The following is a 17,513-nucleotide window of genomic DNA, read 5'->3' as shown; positions in this document are numbered from 1 at the left end:
GGGTGGGAACCAGACGAATTGCATTGTGCTCTTAGCAGGTTGAAGCATAGTGGGACCAGAGTGCTACTCCCGCGCAACTCCAAAAATACAAAGACCAAAAAAGGCATTAATTACTACTCGTTTATAAAAAGCAGCACGAATTCCACCTATAATTAACATATTTTCCGTCACACGCCGTTAAACGGACAATTTCTCCCGTCCATGCATGCATGCTTTTAACAGCGCACGACCATGCATGCAAACGTTGGCGCCTGACTCAATCAGTATTTTTTCATGCATGCAGACGCAAATTTTTTCAAGCATGCAGGTGCAAAATTTGCCCAAGTCGCATCCTAATTTTTTCAGCCGTTGGCGTCTAACTCAATCAACGGGCTTATGAAAAATATTTTAGCTGCTGGCGCCTAACTCAATCAACTGTTGGCGCTTGTGCTTCTACAAATACTCGCTGCTTATGCAACAGCTCACAACACAGTCCTTTCTCTAATCTTCCTTATCTGGTTACACACAATGTTTGTTTTAGATTTGAATGAGCCTACCAACTCGGATGAGATTGAGAATATGAAGGAAACGTTCATGAATTGAACTATGATTATGTTTGGGACTCAGACAATGAAGGTAATCACTGAAAGTTTTCTATATATGTTTTCATTTTACAAGGTGTGTACTTAATGGCAATGGTAAACAACTGATGGCGAGAATGAAGCAGTTCCTAGAGACACTGTGCAACAAGTTGATGGGGCATCTGTGCAGCAAGTTGGACAAGCTGATGACGTTCTTGCCAACAATGAAGCAGATGCCCACGATGAAGCTGATGTTCGGACATTGGACTCAGGTACTCCATCACATGCATGCACTGTTTTATTTCCAAATGAGTCGTAGTTCTCTACATGCACTGTTTTATTTCCATTTTTTCTTTATGTAGGCACTCCTGCCAATATTAAGAGGAGGCGGTACTATCCTCCTGATATGAAAAGAATCATGTATGCGATGTGCTTAGAAAGATCAGCTCCATGTATGTTGAAGGAGATAGTGACGAAATCTGTTGCTAATGATATGGGGGTGCCATTGAGAGTTGTCCAACGCATATGGCTAGATAGACAAACTGGTGGTGGAATTTCAACTTTCGATTTAAATAAGAAAAAAAATTTGGCGGTAAAAAACTTCCATTTGACCCTGATGTCATCAAAGATGTGCCACTTAGACAGCGTCATCAAAGAAGGAAAGTTTAGGCGTCATACAAATGCCATAAAGTTCACCTTAACGGAACAAAACATGAAGGAACGTGTGCGATTTTGCACACATATGCTTGATAGCATGAGTTTACCAGATGACCCAACATTCAAAAATTTGTTCAATGTCATTTACATAGATGAGAAATGGTTTTATAGGACAAAGAAAAACCAAATATATTACTTGGCGCCGGGCGAACACACCCACGAAGAGCCGTGAAAAGCAAACATTTTATTGAAAAGGTGATGTTTCTAGGTGTGACAGCCTATCCAAGGTTTGAAAATGGTGTATGCTCATTTGATGGTAAAATAGGAATTTTTCCTTTCACTAAATTGGAGCCGGCCAAGAGAAGTAGTCCCAATAGGCCGAGAGGTATGAAATTTAATTTTGTTTAATTAGGAGCACTACCTACCAGTGTAGCAACTCTACTTATCTTGGTTATTCTACCTGCATGGTTGAATATAGGAACTTTGGAGCTCAAGGCCATTTCATCGGTGACGAGGGATACTATTCATAAGTTTCTAATTGAAAAGGTCTTGCCTGCCATTAAAGAAAAATGGCCTAGTGAAGAACGAGGATGCCCAATATTCATTCAACAAGACAACGCGAAGACGCATATTGCAGTTGATGACCTAGATTTTTGCCGTGTTGCACAAGAAGATGGGTGGGATATAAGATTGATGTGTCAGCCACCAAATTCTCCGGATCTTAGTGTTTTGGATTTAGGTTTTTTTTGCATCTTTGCAGTCATTGTTTAAAAAGTCATCTCCTTCAAACATTTAAGAAATTGAGGCTAATGTGATTAAAGCATATACAGAGTACCCGGTGGATAGGTCAAATCGTGTGTTCCTCACACTACAGGCATGCATGAGAGAGATTATGCGTGCAAAAGGAGGACAACATTATGCAATTCCGCATATGAAGAAGGGAACATTAGAGAGAATTGGTCAACTTCCAGTCAGGCTGCAAGTTGAGAAGGAAATTTATGAAGATGCAGTGCGTTCCATCACTGCATAGCTCACAGAAATGCTAAACTGCATGTAACCGATTACATCACGTGACCTTTTAGATCGTTCATGCAATTCAGAAAAATTAGGATGACCTTATCCTCTATGGCAAGCCAGGGCAGCGTCTCCACGGGGCTGCCTCCATGCGAATGTCGCGCCTCCCTACGAGCGCTGCGCCGCCGCCTCCCTGCGAGCGCTGGCAAAGATTCAGGTACATAGCCCTACGAGCGCCGGATAAGATTCAGTACGTGGCCCTTCACACGATCCATGGGCTACGCCCTTTCGTTCAATCCACAATCACGTTTCGGCCATGTTTGATGATCGATCCTTACCAGCCCTTTAGAGAAATGGTCTGATCCAACTCGCCTCTAATCAGTGGGGAACCCAAAAAAACTTAAATTTGTTAGCCCGTGAGTTTGAAGGCCCTTTCAGCTTGTGAGTTTGTAAAGCCCATTCCCAGGCCTAGCTGCATGGAGTCGGCTTGCTGCTGCTGCAGGGAGTCGGCATCTTCATAAAATTTCTTTGCCAACTGTCGTGCGCGAATCGCACGAACACGAAATGCTCGTGCCCTGCGGAGCTCTAGTTGTGCTTGTCGTTGCATGCATCGAGCGCGCATGCATCGGGCACTAACGGCTTGCATGCGTCCTTGAATTTTTTTTGGCGTGATTTCTTCCATCCACAGCACATGCAAGGAAAGTGCGAGAGAGAGAGGGGAGGTGGAAGTGTGGAGCCGAGAGATGCATACAAAGAAGTATAGCTAGGTACATATATAGAGTATTCTATTGACGGAGAGTAATGAGAGGCGAGGGATACAATGAGTCTAGCCCGTTAAAAATAAATGCACACGCATAGAGCGGAATAGATTGGCGTCTTGTATCCTGAGACAAATCAAAAACGCAGTTACACCTAGTATCTTGAGATGGAAGGAGTACTCCGCAAGAAGCCAGACATTAATTGCCTGTCAGACAATCCATTACATCACCGCCTCCCACTTCTCTCTGTCCCTAGCGCACTTCTCTCTGTCTCAGTGCCATATTCCACTGCATTGCAGATCCATGGGAGGTACGAGATGAATGAACGGCTTTCGACGGAGTAGCAGCCCGCCAGCGCCTGGAGGCTGGAGGGCTAGAGGCAGTAGCGGAGGGCAAAGAAAAAATGTGGTATGGCTCAAAAAATAAAATCTACAAAAATTGTGAATCGAACTCAAGACATGCTGCTAAAATAGAGGCAACACATCCACCACACTACGTCTTGTTTTGTTGTTATAATAGAAGATATGAGAGTTTTTAAAAGTAAGGTATGGCTGATGCCACACTAAGCCATAATGGCTCCTCCGCCTGGAGGTGAAGGTGCCCAATCTATGTCGATGCCCCATCTCGTTGGACGTCATGCACTACGTCACCTAGGAGTGCGCCTCCATCCAGCACTGGCTCGACTTTAGTAACACCATGTCCCCAGCCACCATGCTATTGCTCCCCTCCACCGATCTCGTCCTCAACCTCACCCTGCGCCTCATCGTGATATGGGTGTCCACCATCACGCCGTCCTCTTAATCATCATCGCCCGTGGCGTTCACTCTCCAACGACGATGTGGACGCGACAAGAAGTCAAGAACGCGTTGGCTCAGACCCGCGGAGCCGCGGAGGCTGTGGCGTCCGTGCTACGGAGAGCGGACAGGGAGGCCACGGAGGCGACGTGCGGGTGCTCACGTTGTTCGACTGCATCAAGGAGGAAAGCAAGGGGTGTGTGGTCGCGTCGCTCGCCGCCGAGCCTAAGGCATGGGTGGACACGACTAGGCTGGTAGAGTCACTTCTCCACATGTAAAATAATTATCGAGGACTAAAGTCGACAAAAAACAATATAGTTATATCTTAGAGCTAATATGATTACTTTATCGAATAATAGAATTTTATCACATCCATTGCTTCTCACGAAAAGATACTTCTTCGGATATTTCTTTTGTTGTTTTCTCTTTTTTTATATAACATAACAATGATTTCTTAGGCAACATCACCGTTTGGTTCCTTGGAGCTAAATTTTAATCCTGTTCAATCAAATGTTTAGATATCAGTTATAAGTATTAAATATAGTTTAAATATAAAACTAATTATATAAATAAGGACTAAACAGTGAGACGAGTCTATTAAACCTAATTAGTCCATGATTTAATCATGCATTTGCTAATTATAGATTAATTAAGATTAATAATTTTTTCTTATCATTTTAGTTTCATCTATATAATTAGTTTTATAATTAGACTATATTTAATACTTGTAAATGATATTCAATTAGTTAGGAGAACCAAACACAACAGTCCAATACATACGTGGTGTCCTATACAAGTAGCATGTATGGCAGTGATATTAGCTAAAGCGATAGATTCCACGAGGATGGAGCATCGCATTCACCAAACATCAAAGTGAGGAATGGAGAGGTGCTAAAGGAAGAAACATCATATATGAACATATGTCATTGATGTTAGACCATGAGTAACATTGAAGGGTCGATAGTAAAGAAGTACCATGGTTTAGAGATAATTAAGCCACATCATTGCCCTCCAGAGTTGGGCGTGGCAAGACGATGGCAACTCTAGCCACCATTCAGAGGTGCAAGTCGTGTGTAGGCCATTAAATAGAAAATAACATAATTTGATCCTATAAATGGTAGTAATTGGGTAATATTTTCGAAAATATAGATGAATGGAATTAAAAATTTTGGGGGTGAAAGATGATCTTAAATTGAATTAGAGGAATATGTAGATTTTTAGAAATCTAATCAACATGTGTACCCATTTGGTTTCAATAGTGAATCTGGCTATAAAAACTGAACCAAACATAAACTTAAGAACTTACGAAGGTCATGCTATGTCGTATGTCCGGTGACTAGCCCACCATGAGAATTTCATCATAAGGTCTTATTCGGTTATTACTAATCCATGTAGATTGCAAGGTATTGAAATTGATTGGTATGGATTTTGACTTGCTATGAATTTAAACGACTCAATCATATCCAATCTACATGCATTAACCTCAAAACGAAAAAGCCCATAATGGAATTATATAAACCTATTGATAGTTAAAGAAAATCATATATCTAAAGATATAACAAAAACTAGTATAATATATTTTATATTTATTCTATAGAGATACTAATGTAAAATTTAGCAAAATTTGATCTTTTTATTTGTTTTTTTCTATAATTTAATATGATTTGTAAAAAACCTAAAATACACACAAACAGAAAAACCACCAAAAGCTATTAAGGTGTTGTTTGATTCACGAAATGTAACGTAAATGGTAAAGGTAATGATTCACACTCAATTATCAATGGTAACAAGCTTGGATAGGACGGTATCAATTTTTAGTGTACGATTAAACTTAAATAAACATGGTTTAATATTATTGGTTACCATTTATGTTACAAAAATGTCACACCTAAGAACTAGTTTGAAAGCCACGAAACCGGAGTAGATTGGAGGAGTTATAATTCTCTTTTTATTCAAAATTGATTGAATAAGAAGTAGATTTTAGTCTCTCCAATCTCTTTAGTTTGGGTAAGGTGCGGAGGAAAGGCTGAGGTAAAATGGACTGTTTTTCTTCTAATTTCGGCCCCCAAGCAGCCCATAGGCCCGTCCGGATAGTGCCAGGACTGCCAGCCCGATCTCGCGTCGAACGATGTGAAAGAACTCCTTTCTTCTACGCGGACGGATTCCTCTCGTCTCGATCAGCTCGCTTCGTGACTTCTCTCTCCTCTCGATCGATTGCTTCCTCCACCGAGGCGGGGGAAAGCGCCGCCCAGATCGCCGTAGGCAAGCGGCGATCACTCCAGCTTTGAGCATAAGGTAACGGGCCGCCGCCCCTCTTCCTCTCCGTCCCAACCCGATTGGCGATTTCTTCCGTAGGACTTGCGGCCCCGGTCAGATCTTGCTCCGGTACTCGCTGCTGGCCCGATCGAAACCTGGAGTTGCAGGGTGGGAGCGAACGCCATCCAATAGAGTCTTCCCCTACGGCGACGGTTGGCGGGGCGCTTTACCCGTCCAGACTATCCCGTTCCTCCCCCGATTCAGCCCTTCCGAACCGTGTTTCGCCCCTGATCCACCTGATCCGCTCGCTCTGTTCCTATGACCCTGCTGACAGCTTGGGGATTTAGTTTCTGCAGGGAGGCTCGTGAAGTCAGTAGTCGTATCTGGCAGTGGCAGCACAGCGCACCATGGAATGGCTGAGCTGGAGAACGGTGTGTTGTTTATCAGTGCTGTGCACCGTGCTGTTCTTGCGCCCGGTCGAGGGCATTCGCTTTGTGATCGATAGAGAAGAGTGCTTCTCGCATAACGTGGAGTATGAGGGGGATACTGTCCATGTATCCTTCGTCGTCATCAAGGCTGACACCCCGTGGCATTACAGCGAAGAAGGCGTTGATCTTGTGGTAAGGAACTACTTGATTGATGCGTAGTTAATCGTCAAATTAACTATGCATGCTACTGTTTGACTGACACATTCTTGGGTGATAACTAGGAAGGCTTATTGCCCCTTGATTGTTAGTTGTTCTGCTATTCTGCCTGCTTCATTATCTCTGAAGCTATACTATAGTTATTACAATTGTCGACTCATGATGCTTGTAGTGTATCAAATTTTATGTAAAAATGCGTTGCATTATCGTTCAGAACTGAGTTACTTTAGCAATTGAAATTATGTGCTACCCTACACATCAAGTTTTCGCAGTTTTTTGTTTACTTCAGTATGTGTGCCTGTGACAACTCATGGTTTATAGGATTTGTTGGGAGTTGCTATGCACGGTTGCACTCACTTGTTCAACAGCAACAACAAAACCTTCTAGTCCCAAGCAAGTTGGGGTAGGCTATATATGAAATTCAACATGAGTCACCAATATAAATTTCTCAAAGCCATATAAAATACCACCAATAATAATATTATTACTGGGGTGTCTAAAGCCTGATTCCCTTTCTCCAGCACTAAACAACTACTGAAGTACAATAATGAAGTAATAATTCAACAAAGTTATATATGCACCTACGCTAGTATTTAAACGGACTACCATGGATTATAGATGTGAAAGAAATAAACATTGGAATGTCCCATTGATCTGATGAGGATTAGATTATCACTACAGTCCAATTTATCGGATGGAAGCAATCTGATGTGGGGCTTTAAGCATATGCCATGATCTGTGGAACTTAATAGCCATAACTAAAGCTGTTTGTTGCATTTTTTCTCTGGTTGATAGATAGCAGAATCTAAATTTTAAAGGTTTGGATTATGTAGATGTAAGTTACTTAATTTGGCAACGTATCAGGTGCAAACCAACTAACAAAAGTTACAAAAATTTCTCAAAAAAATTATAGATGTTTTTTATTACATGTTCTACCACTGTATAAAATTTCAAGTTTAAATTCATCATATGTTAAGAGATACAAAAAAGAGAAAAATCTGATATAATTTTCACTATTTTATCTCAGAATTTTCTCTTTTTTATCTCTTAACATATGATGAATTTGAACTTAAAATTTTATACAATGGTAGAGTAGGCAATAAAGTACATCTATAATTTTTTGTGACATTTGTTAGTTGGTTTGCACGGAAAGTTGGTTTGCACCTAATACTTTGCCATTTAATTTGTGCAATGAAAAAAGAAGAAGAAGAAGAAATCCTCTAATTGTGTTTGTTCCTTTTTACTGTAAATATTTGATAACTAATGGGTCCTTAAGAACATTTCTGGGCTCTTCTAGAAATCAGTTGTCTGGTGACAGTTTCAACTTTGAACTCCTGTTACTCTGTTGATCAAACCGATTTTTCAACTCTGGTCCTTTGTTTTGCCACAACAAAGTTTTGATGGATCACATAGTTTCACTTAATAAGCTCGATAACGAGTCCTGTTTGGTGCTTTTTTGGGCTCATTAACACAAGCATTGTGGAATCGTTCCTCGATTTAGAAATTTCTCTTGTTTTACCTAACGTCTCAACTGTGACACCATCTTGACTAATGACAGGTTAAGGATCCTAATGGCGCTCAAGTCCGTGATTCTCGAGATAAGACTAGTGATAAGTTTGAGTTCATAGTTCAGAAGAGAGGCGTCCATCGCTTCTGCTTCACGAATAAATCCCCGTACCACGAAACTATAGACTTCGACGTGCATGTTGGCCATTTTTCATACTTCGAGCAGCATGCCAAAGATGGTAAGAATATAAGGACTTCTAAAGTTCTATTAACTCTGGTAGTCTGGTTATCAAAAAAGGTAACACTCAACCCCTGTTTTCTGGATGCTATGCAGAGCATTTTGCACCACTTTTCGAGCAAATAGCCAAGTTAGATGAGGCACTTTACAATATCCAGTTTGAACAGCACTGGCTAGAGGCCCAAACTGACCGTCAAGCAATATGTAAGTATCCCCCATTTACCTTCTCCTTAAAGTACTATCTTGAGTGTTTTTCACCTTACGCCCCCTGTCTTGTTTGATCTTGTAACTCAATATCTTGAGGAGTCATCTGCACAATAGTTCTTGGTGGTTTATGGGCAGGTGTGGTGAACAAATGACATCGATATCATGAAAGAGTAGCTTAACAGGACTTGTAAGTTAGAAAATGTCTTCGATCGATTTTTATGTAGGAATTTAAGGTAAAAGCTGTACTGAATTTCTGTTGTGGTGAGCTAAACAAGCCCCATGCTTTTGTGGGACCTGGTAAGGACATTACAGTTTCTCTTTTTTCTGTTTTGCTTGCTTTTATTTTTTTGTAACGACGCCCCTATCCTCAGTATCTGTTCCCAAGCCTCCTTCCTAGCTGGGTTTTATCTAAGCTGCTATTAAGCTTTGCCAAGCTGGTATCGTCCCAAGATCTGCGAGCTAACCATCTCTCCTTCTATGGCAGTGAACGAGAACATGAGCAGGAGGGCAGTCCACAAGGCACTCTTCGAGTCGGCGGCACTGATCGTGGCCAGCGTCATCCAGGTCTATCTCCTGCGCCGGCTCTTCGAGCGCAAGCTGGGGACGTCTAGGGTATAAGGCTCCACTGGTATCCAACTCTCCCTTGTAGTAGCCACCATGATCGTATCGACATAACCGTTAATGGTCGCTAGATCAGCTAATACTGCTTCCTTGTGGGCTTTAGTTACATGTAATCTTTTGTGGTGCCACAGATGAGAACTCTTCGGATTTAAACCGTCAATCTTTCAGCCTTCATTTTGTCTCTCGTGAACAACAAGGCTCTCTGTACAGAATAGGAGATTTTCTTCGCCGTCTCTGTTTTCAGGGACCATCTGCCGGCTCTCTAGATGGAGGTCTGGGATTGTGGATGTCCACACCGCATTTACATGTGTGTTGTGTCGATGCGCTATGGCTGGGGCCCTGCCCAATCAGTCTGGCCAGCCAATTCGTCAGCGCCCAGCCACCGTGCCTGGTTTCAGTTACGGATCGGTTGACCGCGACGCTCGTCAGCTGTTTGTGCGTGCCGCGTGTAGCTATCCGAAGTTCTGGACATGAAAAGACGACATGCGTCTCCTTGGTCCCATGGCTTGCTTCATTCTGGTAACATTCCTGGTCAGGTCAGAGCAGATGTTCACAGAACCGTGAGCCAATGGCATGAAACGATGGAGACGGATCGGGTCCATGTGGTACGAAAGCTAACATCGCTCTGTATCGTGGACCTTAGACTGGACGAAATGTTCGTGGGCCGCTTGATTCGTGGTTGAGTCGGTTCGGATCTGTTTGTTTGAATTTTTTATGAGTTGAACTGGCATTCTAGCTCGGATCGTTAACGAGTTATCACATTTCAGCAAAACAAAACTATATACATATAATTTATGTAACAATTGATGATCATGTTATATGTACGTGTGATGTCTATAGTTTATAAGTTAAACTATTGATTGATGAACTGTGTCTATGTGTTAAATTAGTCTATGTAAATATAAGTGTAGGTTAAACTAATGAAAATGTGTGTGAATAGTGAATTGACGAGTGATGAGTTGTGCTAATTTGATGGTACATTAATGTAGCCTGTGAAACTATAAGTACAATTACTATTTTCTATTGTTAAATTAATTTAGTATTATCTAGAAATTGATTATTACATATATATTGTTTTTTCTGATCTGGACCTCTGGTCGAGTCGAGCTGACTATGTAGCTCGTTAGCTTAATGACCCGAGTTGAGTTGGCTCGATATCTAGCTCCAGTGGACGGTTTAATAAGTGTCGGTTGTGTTTGTGTGGTGTGAGAGAGTGAGAGCTTAGTTTGCATATGGTAGACTAGAGGCATGGCCGGCCCTGAGGGTATGCAGGGTATGCGATCGCTCAGGGCCCCTAAGATCAGTAGGGCCTCCGTTTGTCCATATTATGTCCAAATACATATATGTTACAGGTAAATCTCTATTCTCGTTTCTTTGTTGCGTCTCTCTAATTTTCTGGAATCATCTCTTCGAGGTCGTGCAGTTTACGACGAATACTAAATATTGATTGATGCAGGAAGGTCGTAAGGTGTTGTACACCTTTACCTAATAACCTACGTTGTTTAATCCAAGTTTTTTTTGCTGAAATTTGTTTTCAGAAAATTTACTCTAATGTATTTAATTTTGGTTTACTGTACATTTTAAGGTTTAGACTAGTTTGAAAAATTAAAAGTAAAATACTCGCTCTCAAAGCAAATACAGAGTTATATTACATAATCTGTATAATTTTACAACTCATAAAATACTGTAACAATCTCTAGTCATATCATTTTGAAAAAAAATATGTAAATCATCAACTTTTTTTATTTTTAGTATCATATTTGAAAAAAATAGCAGAATCAAGCTTTCGTATAGAGCCTCTATATTGATTTTCGCTTAAGGCCCAAAATATCAGGACCGGCTCTGACCAGAGGCAACACGGATCGATGAGGGCAGTAGGACTTGCAGTGTGCGTACTTGGAGAACGTACCGGCACTCCGGCAGGGCAGGCACCCAAGCCCGCATGGAGCTCGAGCACCGGTAGCAGGCGGCGTAATCAGTGGCGCACAATTTGCAGCTGTGGCATGGTCATGGCAGCTCTCATTACCATTCTTCAGGAAGAAGAACGCAATCAGCTTGGCGCACAATTTGTAGTCTGGCTCTCAATTCTCAACGTACGAACAAGCAGCTCGTTCAGCAGGTCGTCCCGTGTGGTGTGGGCCGACGCCACCCGCGCGCCACCCCGTGCAACGAGGATGACGGATAGGATAGCCATGCGCCGAGCGCCGCCGCCGGCCCCATCTGCCTCGCGTTCGCTGCGGCTGACAGCGTGGTGTGTGCGCAGCAGTGCAGCTGTACGTACGTGACGCACGGCGACACGTAATCGATAAGGGTCAGTTTGGAGTCTAAAAACTCGAAAAGATTAGAGATCGAAGAGACTAGAGAGACTAAAATCTATTTTTTTATTTAATTTTAAATAAAAAAAAAATTTTAGCCCCTTTAATTCTTTCGGTTTTGTAGCTTCCCAAAGTAGCAAGGAATCTCATCACTCTGCCCGCGGCGCCTCCAATTCAATGCGTCATCCAACTCACACCGCCCCCCGGCTTCAATGCGCGCCCGCCGCACGCCGCCCCCGGCCAGCCTATAACCGCCGGCTGGGCTGGGCACGCCGCCCTCGTTTCCATTTCCCTCCTGCTGCTCCTCCTGACCTCCTCCTCCTCATCATCTGGCACGAGCATCCAAGCAAATAAAAATTTAGCGGCCACCGACGACCGGCCGGCCGTGCACCCTTCGCACTACTACTGCGCCCGCGGACGGCGTCAGAGGAGCAGCACCCAGCAGCATGGCCTGCACCAGGAGGCAGTTGTGGTGGGCATGCCTGCTGGCGGCGTGGTGCTGCGCCGGCGCCGCCGCGGCCGCCCAGCCGCCGGCGGCGGACGCGGACCCGCTGCAGAGCAGGTGCCAGGGGGACTTTGGGAAGCTGACGGACTGCATGGACTACGCGACGGGGCACGCGGCGTCGCCCTCGTCCACCTGCTGCGGCGACGCCGGCGGCACGCAGAAGGCGCGCCCGGAGTGCCTCTGCTACATCATCCAGCAGGTGCACGCGGGGCGCGACCAGGTGCAGTCGCTCGGCCTGCGCTTCGACCGCCTCCTGGCGCTCCCCGCCGCCTGCAGCCTCCCCAACGCCAACGTCTCGCTCTGCATCAGTGAGTACTAGGCAAGCATATGTTTTTCCGTTGATGCCTGAAGCCTGACGATGCCCTCCCCTGTCTGCTACAGACCTGCTGAACCTGAAGCCGGGCTCGCCAGACTACGCGCTGTTCGCCAACGCCTCCAAGAGTGAGTGCTCTCATCTCAGCTCTGAAACCCTTCGCCTCGCCGCCGCCCCCAAAAAAGACCCCACTGCATGCACTCAACTAACTGGCGACCGTCGTCGCTGTTCTTCTTTCTGCAGTCACGCCATCAGCCGGAGGCAGCCCGGCGAGCGACACCGCCGCCGGCAGCGCCGTTATCAGGCTCCAGGCTGGGGTCCGAGGCAGCGTCGCGCTCGCCGTGGTCTCTGCGATCGTCTCGTCAGTCTTCTGATCCGACCGATCTCCTCAGAGGACTAGAGGAGAAGCAGCGGTTCTTACACTCCGTGTGGATTCGTCGTTCTCATGTTGCGTTCCACTCGTCGATGTCTATTTTGTATTTGTACCCCACATAAAAAAAATAGATCCAGATGATACTTGTTTCCCCCGTCCCTGTGGCTTTAACTGTAACCTCGGATGTTTGAATTAGCTAATTATGTATAACTCTCATCGCGTCAATGGCTCATTGCTATTAAACCTTCGCTTTACGTTAGCCGTTAGGTCTTCTTCTCTATCGAAGGTCCTAAAGGTAAAAACACATTCAATAAAGTGATACAGAGGTCTTCTTCTGCCGAAGGTTATCAAGACGAAGATCTTGTGTAAAAGCAATATTGCCAAATGCCGAAGCTACCATCAGCTCCGGTCCAAGTCAAGCGGAAGAAGAAAAGACCAGATAAACCTTAGTATTTCAGGTTGTCTGTAGATAGATGTTGAGGGTTATGAATGTAATTTTACCCGGATTGTGTCTCGTGCCTATAAATAGATGAACAATAATACCGTACTGTTCACGTTGAATTATAATCACTCTCTCGTGTCTTCACCTTCGAGCATGTCGTATGTATCATTGTAATATTAATACTGTTAATATCCATACATGTTTTATGAAATGCAAATATGTATGAATTAATGAAATGCAGTTACTGTCTTCATCTTTTTGCATTTCCGTTCACATAATAAATGATGAAGATATGTCCTTCTTGACCTTCGTCTGATGAGCATTATACCTATGTGGAGATAATGCTTCGGAAGGCGAAGGTTTATAATAAATTAACAATTGTGTTGCCTTGTTCTTGACCTACAACATTTGAGAACAAGAGACCAACATTGATGCCCACCTTCGGTAAACTCACTTCCACGACTGCGACAATGGCTTCGCAAGGCAACCAAGTTGTGGCACCTTCGGCTACGAAGCTGGTGCTCCCAATCATAGGTGGCTCAAGTTCTGAACCAGCCAACAAGAAGCAGAAGAAGGAAGCACAGAGAAGGGTACAACATGTTAGAGTCCAAAAACCCTTCATCAAGTCCAAGTGGTCTCATATACCAATCACTTTCTTCAAGGAAGACCTTCAGCTCAAGGATTATCCTCACAACGATGCAATGGTTATATCCTGTGTCATCAAGGGGTTTCTGATTCACAATGTCCTTGTATACACAGGCAGTGTAGCAGATATCATCTTTGCAAAAGCTTTCAGGCAGATGTAGGAGTAGGATGACAAGATACATGATGCAACACATCCCCTCTGTGGCTTCGAAGGAAGGCAGATAGTGGCACTTGGCAAGATAACCATGCTGATTACCAGCTATGTTCACAATACAAGGACAGAGCAAGTTGTGTTTGATATAGTTGATATGGAGTATCCCTACAATGCAATCATTAGGCAAGGAACACTAAATGCTTTCGAAGCAATACTTCATCCAGCATATCTATGCATGAAGATACCATCAGACCAAGGCCCCATAGCTGTGCACGGGAGTCAAGAGGCTGCTAGAAAAGCCGAAGGAAACTGGACAGATTTGAAGGCTATTCATAACATAGATGAAGCCGAAGCTCATCAGTAGTACAAGCACAAAAGAGATAAGGCTATCTCAGCAGACCAACCGAAGCCCATGCTCCTATGTGAGGACATAGCTGAGCAGAAGGTGTTGCTGGGATCGCAACTATCTGATGAACAAGAAAAAAATCCTGTTGAGGTTTCTGTTCAACAACAAGGATGTATTCGCCTAGTCAGCCAATGATCTTTGTGGTGTCAACAGAGATGTCATCGAGCATTCACTTAATGTAGACCCGGCTATCAGGCCAAGAAAACAGAGGCTTCAGAAGATGTCCGATGACAAAGCCAAAGGTGCACGAAACAAAGTCAAAAGGCTTCTGAGTGCTGTAGTAATCAGAGAGGTAACATATCCAGAGTGGCTGGCCAATACTGTAATGGTGAAGAAGGCCAATGGAAAGTGGAGAATGTGCATTGACTTCACAGATCTTAATAGGGCGTGTCCGAAGGATGAGTTTCCTTTAACCAAGAGTAGACTCTCTAGTGGATGCAACAGCTACTTCAGAGCTAATGAGCTTATTGAACTGTTATTCAGGCTACCACCAAATTTGGATGAAGAAAGAAGACGAGCCCAAGACAAGCTTCATAACCCCAGTGGGACATACTGCTACCTTCGGATGCCTGAGGGGCTCAAAAATGATGGAGGAAGTTTCAGCAGGATGACTGCCAAAGTTCCCCACTCCCAAATTGGCAAGAATGTGCTGACATATGTTGATGATATCATAGTCAAAAGCACGAAGCAAGAAAATCACATTGCTGATTTGCAAGAAACATTTGCTAATTTCAAAAAGGTTGGTCTCAAGTTGAATCCAAAAAAATGTGTCTTCGGAGTGAAGAAGGGAAAATTTCTTGGTTGTCTGGTATCAACAAAGGGCATCAAAGCCAACCCAAGCAAGATAGAAGACATACTTCGGATGGAGCCACCAAAGTCACGAAAGGTGCCCAGAGGTTGACAGGAAGGCTGGCATCATTGAATAGATTTATTTTAAGATCAGCAGAGAGGAACTTGCAAATTTTCGAAGTACTGAAGTCAGCCGAAGTCTTCCAATGGGGACCAACTCAGCAAAAGGCATTCGAAGAACTGAAGCAGTACTTGATAGAATTAACAACTTTAACCCCACCTTCCTCAGGAGCTCCATTGCTGTTGTATGTGGCTGCTTCCCACGCTGCGGGTAGTGCAGCGCTAGTACAAGAAAAGCAGGATGGCCAAGCAAAGAAGCAAGTGCCAGTGTACTTCGTCTCCGAAGTACTTAGTCCATCAAAGAAAAATTACACAGAGTTGGAGAAGATACTATATGTTGTACTAATGGCATCCAGAAAGCTTCAACATTATTTCTAGACGTACCATATTGAAAGTCTCCTAGAGGGGGTGGATAGGCGGAATCTGAAAATTATAAACTTAAGCACACACTACAAGCCAGGGTAAGCGTTAGAAATGAATCCGAGTCCGAGAGAGAGGGAAAAACAAATCAACCAAAAAATAAAGCGGATAAACACGATGATTTGTTTTACCGAGGTTCGATTCCAAAGAACCTAGTCCCCGTTGAGGTGGTCACAAAGACCGAGTCTCTTTCAACTCTTTCCCTATCTCAAACGGCCACCTAGACCGAGTGAGCTTTCTTCTTTACTTAACACGGGTCAATTAGACCCCGCAAGGATCACCACACAATTGGTGTCTCTTGCCTTGCTTACAAAGCACTTGAGAGTAACAAGGAAAAGAAAAGAAAGCCAACCAAGCAAATAAGAGCAACAAGAAACACAAGTGATCCTCTCACAAGCCCTAATGCGCTAGAGTTGAATTTGGGACTTTGAGTGGATCGATCGCTTTGATTTGTGTCTTGGAGTGAAGTCTATTGCTCTTGTATTGAATGCAATGTGTAGAATGCTTGGATGGTTAGAGTGGTGGTGGTTGGGGGGTATTCATAGCCCTCAACCACCAAACAACCGTTGGAGATGGCTGCTGTCGATGGGCGCACCGAACACTGTCCTGTGCGCCAGACACGTCACCCAACCGTTAGGGTTCGAGAGCTTCTGACCGTTGGAGGATTTGTCCTCTAGTGGCACCGGACAGTCCGGTGACGCACCGGACATGAAATGTTCACTGTCCGGTGCGCCTCTAACGGCTGCTCTGACTTCTATGTGCACTGTCCGCGCACTGTAGTGTTGCAGGGTGTCCGTTGCAGTCGACCGTTGTGCTGGATAGCCGTTGCTCCGCTGGTGCACCGGACAGTCCGGTGAATTATAGTAGAGCTCGCTGGCGAAAACCCGAGAGTGGCTGGTTTGGGATTGTACGGTTCTGGTGCACCGGACACTGTCCGGTGCGCCAGACCAGGGCACACTCGGTTTCTTGCTCCTTTGTATTTGAACCCTTTCTTCAATCTTTTTATTGGTTTGTGTTGAACCTTTATGCGCCTGTAGAATATATAATCTAGAGCAAACTAGTTAGTTCAATATTTGTGTTGGGCATTCAACCACCAAAATTATTATTGGGAAAAGGTTAATCCTATTTTCCTTTCAATCTCCCCCTTTTTGGTGATTGATGCCAACACAAAACAAAGCAAATATATAAGTGCAGAATTGAACTAGTTTGCATAATGTAAGTGCATAGGTCACTTAGAATTAAACCAATTTATAGTTTCACTAGATATGCATGGATTGCTTTCTTTTATTTAACATTTTGGAACACGCTTGCACCACTTGTTTTGTTTTTGCAAATTCTTTTTGGAAAATCTTTTCAAAGTCTCTTGCAAATAGTCAAAGGTATATGAATACGATTGCAAGAAGCATTTTCAAGATTTGAAATTTTCTCCCCCTGTTTCAAATGCTTTTCCTTTGACTTAACAAAACTCCCCCTGAATGAACTACTCCTCTTAGTTTTGAAGAGTGAAAATAGTCATCCCAATAGAGGAGATTGTCATAGCAAGATACCAATTTTGAATATATACCAATTGAAGAAATTGCTATCACAATATACCAATTGAAGAAATTGCTATCACAATATACCAATTGATAAACAATCATTTGAGAATACTAATTAAAACCTTTTTTCAAAATTTTTGAAGTTGGTGGTGCGGTCCTTTTGCTTTGGGCTTAATAATTTCTCCACCTTTGGCATTAATCGCTAAAAATAGAGACTTTGAGAGCCCGTTTTACTTTT

The 17,513-nt window shown here is 43.6% G+C and overlaps 2 protein-coding genes across 5 annotated transcripts; both read left to right on the top strand.

The window, feature by feature from the left end:
• The first annotated feature begins 5,788 nt into the window (after nt 1-5,788).
• LOC100194123 (Transmembrane emp24 domain-containing protein p24beta2) lies at nt 5,789-9,436 on the top strand. 4 transcript variants are annotated; one of them, XM_008678398.3, is made up of 5 exons: nt 5,789-6,078; nt 6,387-6,659; nt 8,242-8,428; nt 8,524-8,631; nt 9,119-9,436. In XM_008678398.3, exons 2-5 carry the CDS (start codon nt 6,447-6,449, stop codon nt 9,250-9,252), a joined length of 642 nt encoding a protein of 213 aa, XP_008676620.1. In that variant the 5' UTR covers nt 5,789-6,078; nt 6,387-6,446; the 3' UTR covers nt 9,253-9,436. The 4 variants fall into 4 exon arrangements, with proteins under 4 accessions (XP_008676620.1, XP_008676621.1, XP_008676622.1 ...); XM_008678399.3 differs by having other exon boundaries at nt 5,827-6,078; nt 6,396-6,659; XM_008678400.3 differs by having other exon boundaries at nt 5,849-6,078; nt 6,139-6,659.
• A 2,483-nt stretch (nt 9,437-11,919) lies between these two features.
• LOC100284163 (lipid transfer protein) lies at nt 11,920-12,986 on the top strand. The gene is given in 3 exon segments (NM_001157060.1): nt 11,920-12,383; nt 12,457-12,516; nt 12,632-12,986. Coding segments are annotated over 3 exon segments (558 nt in total). The 5' UTR covers nt 11,920-12,016; the 3' UTR covers nt 12,763-12,986.
• Nucleotides 12,987-17,513: the final 4,527 nt, after the last annotated feature.

This window comes from Zea mays, chromosome 4, assembly GCF_902167145.1.
Source record: "Zea mays cultivar B73 chromosome 4, Zm-B73-REFERENCE-NAM-5.0, whole genome shotgun sequence".
Lineage (NCBI taxonomy): Eukaryota > Viridiplantae > Streptophyta > Magnoliopsida > Poales > Poaceae > Zea > Zea mays.
The sequence above is the reverse complement of the archived record's forward strand: the minus strand, read 5'-3'. Positions and strand labels throughout refer to the sequence as shown.

What these genes read in the sequence shown, in the direction of transcription:
- LOC100194123 (XM_008678398.3), top strand. Translation starts at nt 6,447, where the DNA reads ATGGAATGGCTGAGCTGGAGAACGGTGTGTTGTTTATCAGTGCTGTGC. An exon ending in AAGAAGGCGTTGATCTTGTG is followed by an intron (nt 6,660 to 8,241) that starts GTAAGGAACTAC and finishes GACTAATGACAG; the next exon opens with GTTAAGGATCCTAATGGCGC. An exon ending in AACTGACCGTCAAGCAATAT is followed by an intron (nt 8,632 to 9,118) that starts GTAAGTATCCCC and finishes CTTCTATGGCAG; the next exon opens with TGAACGAGAACATGAGCAGG.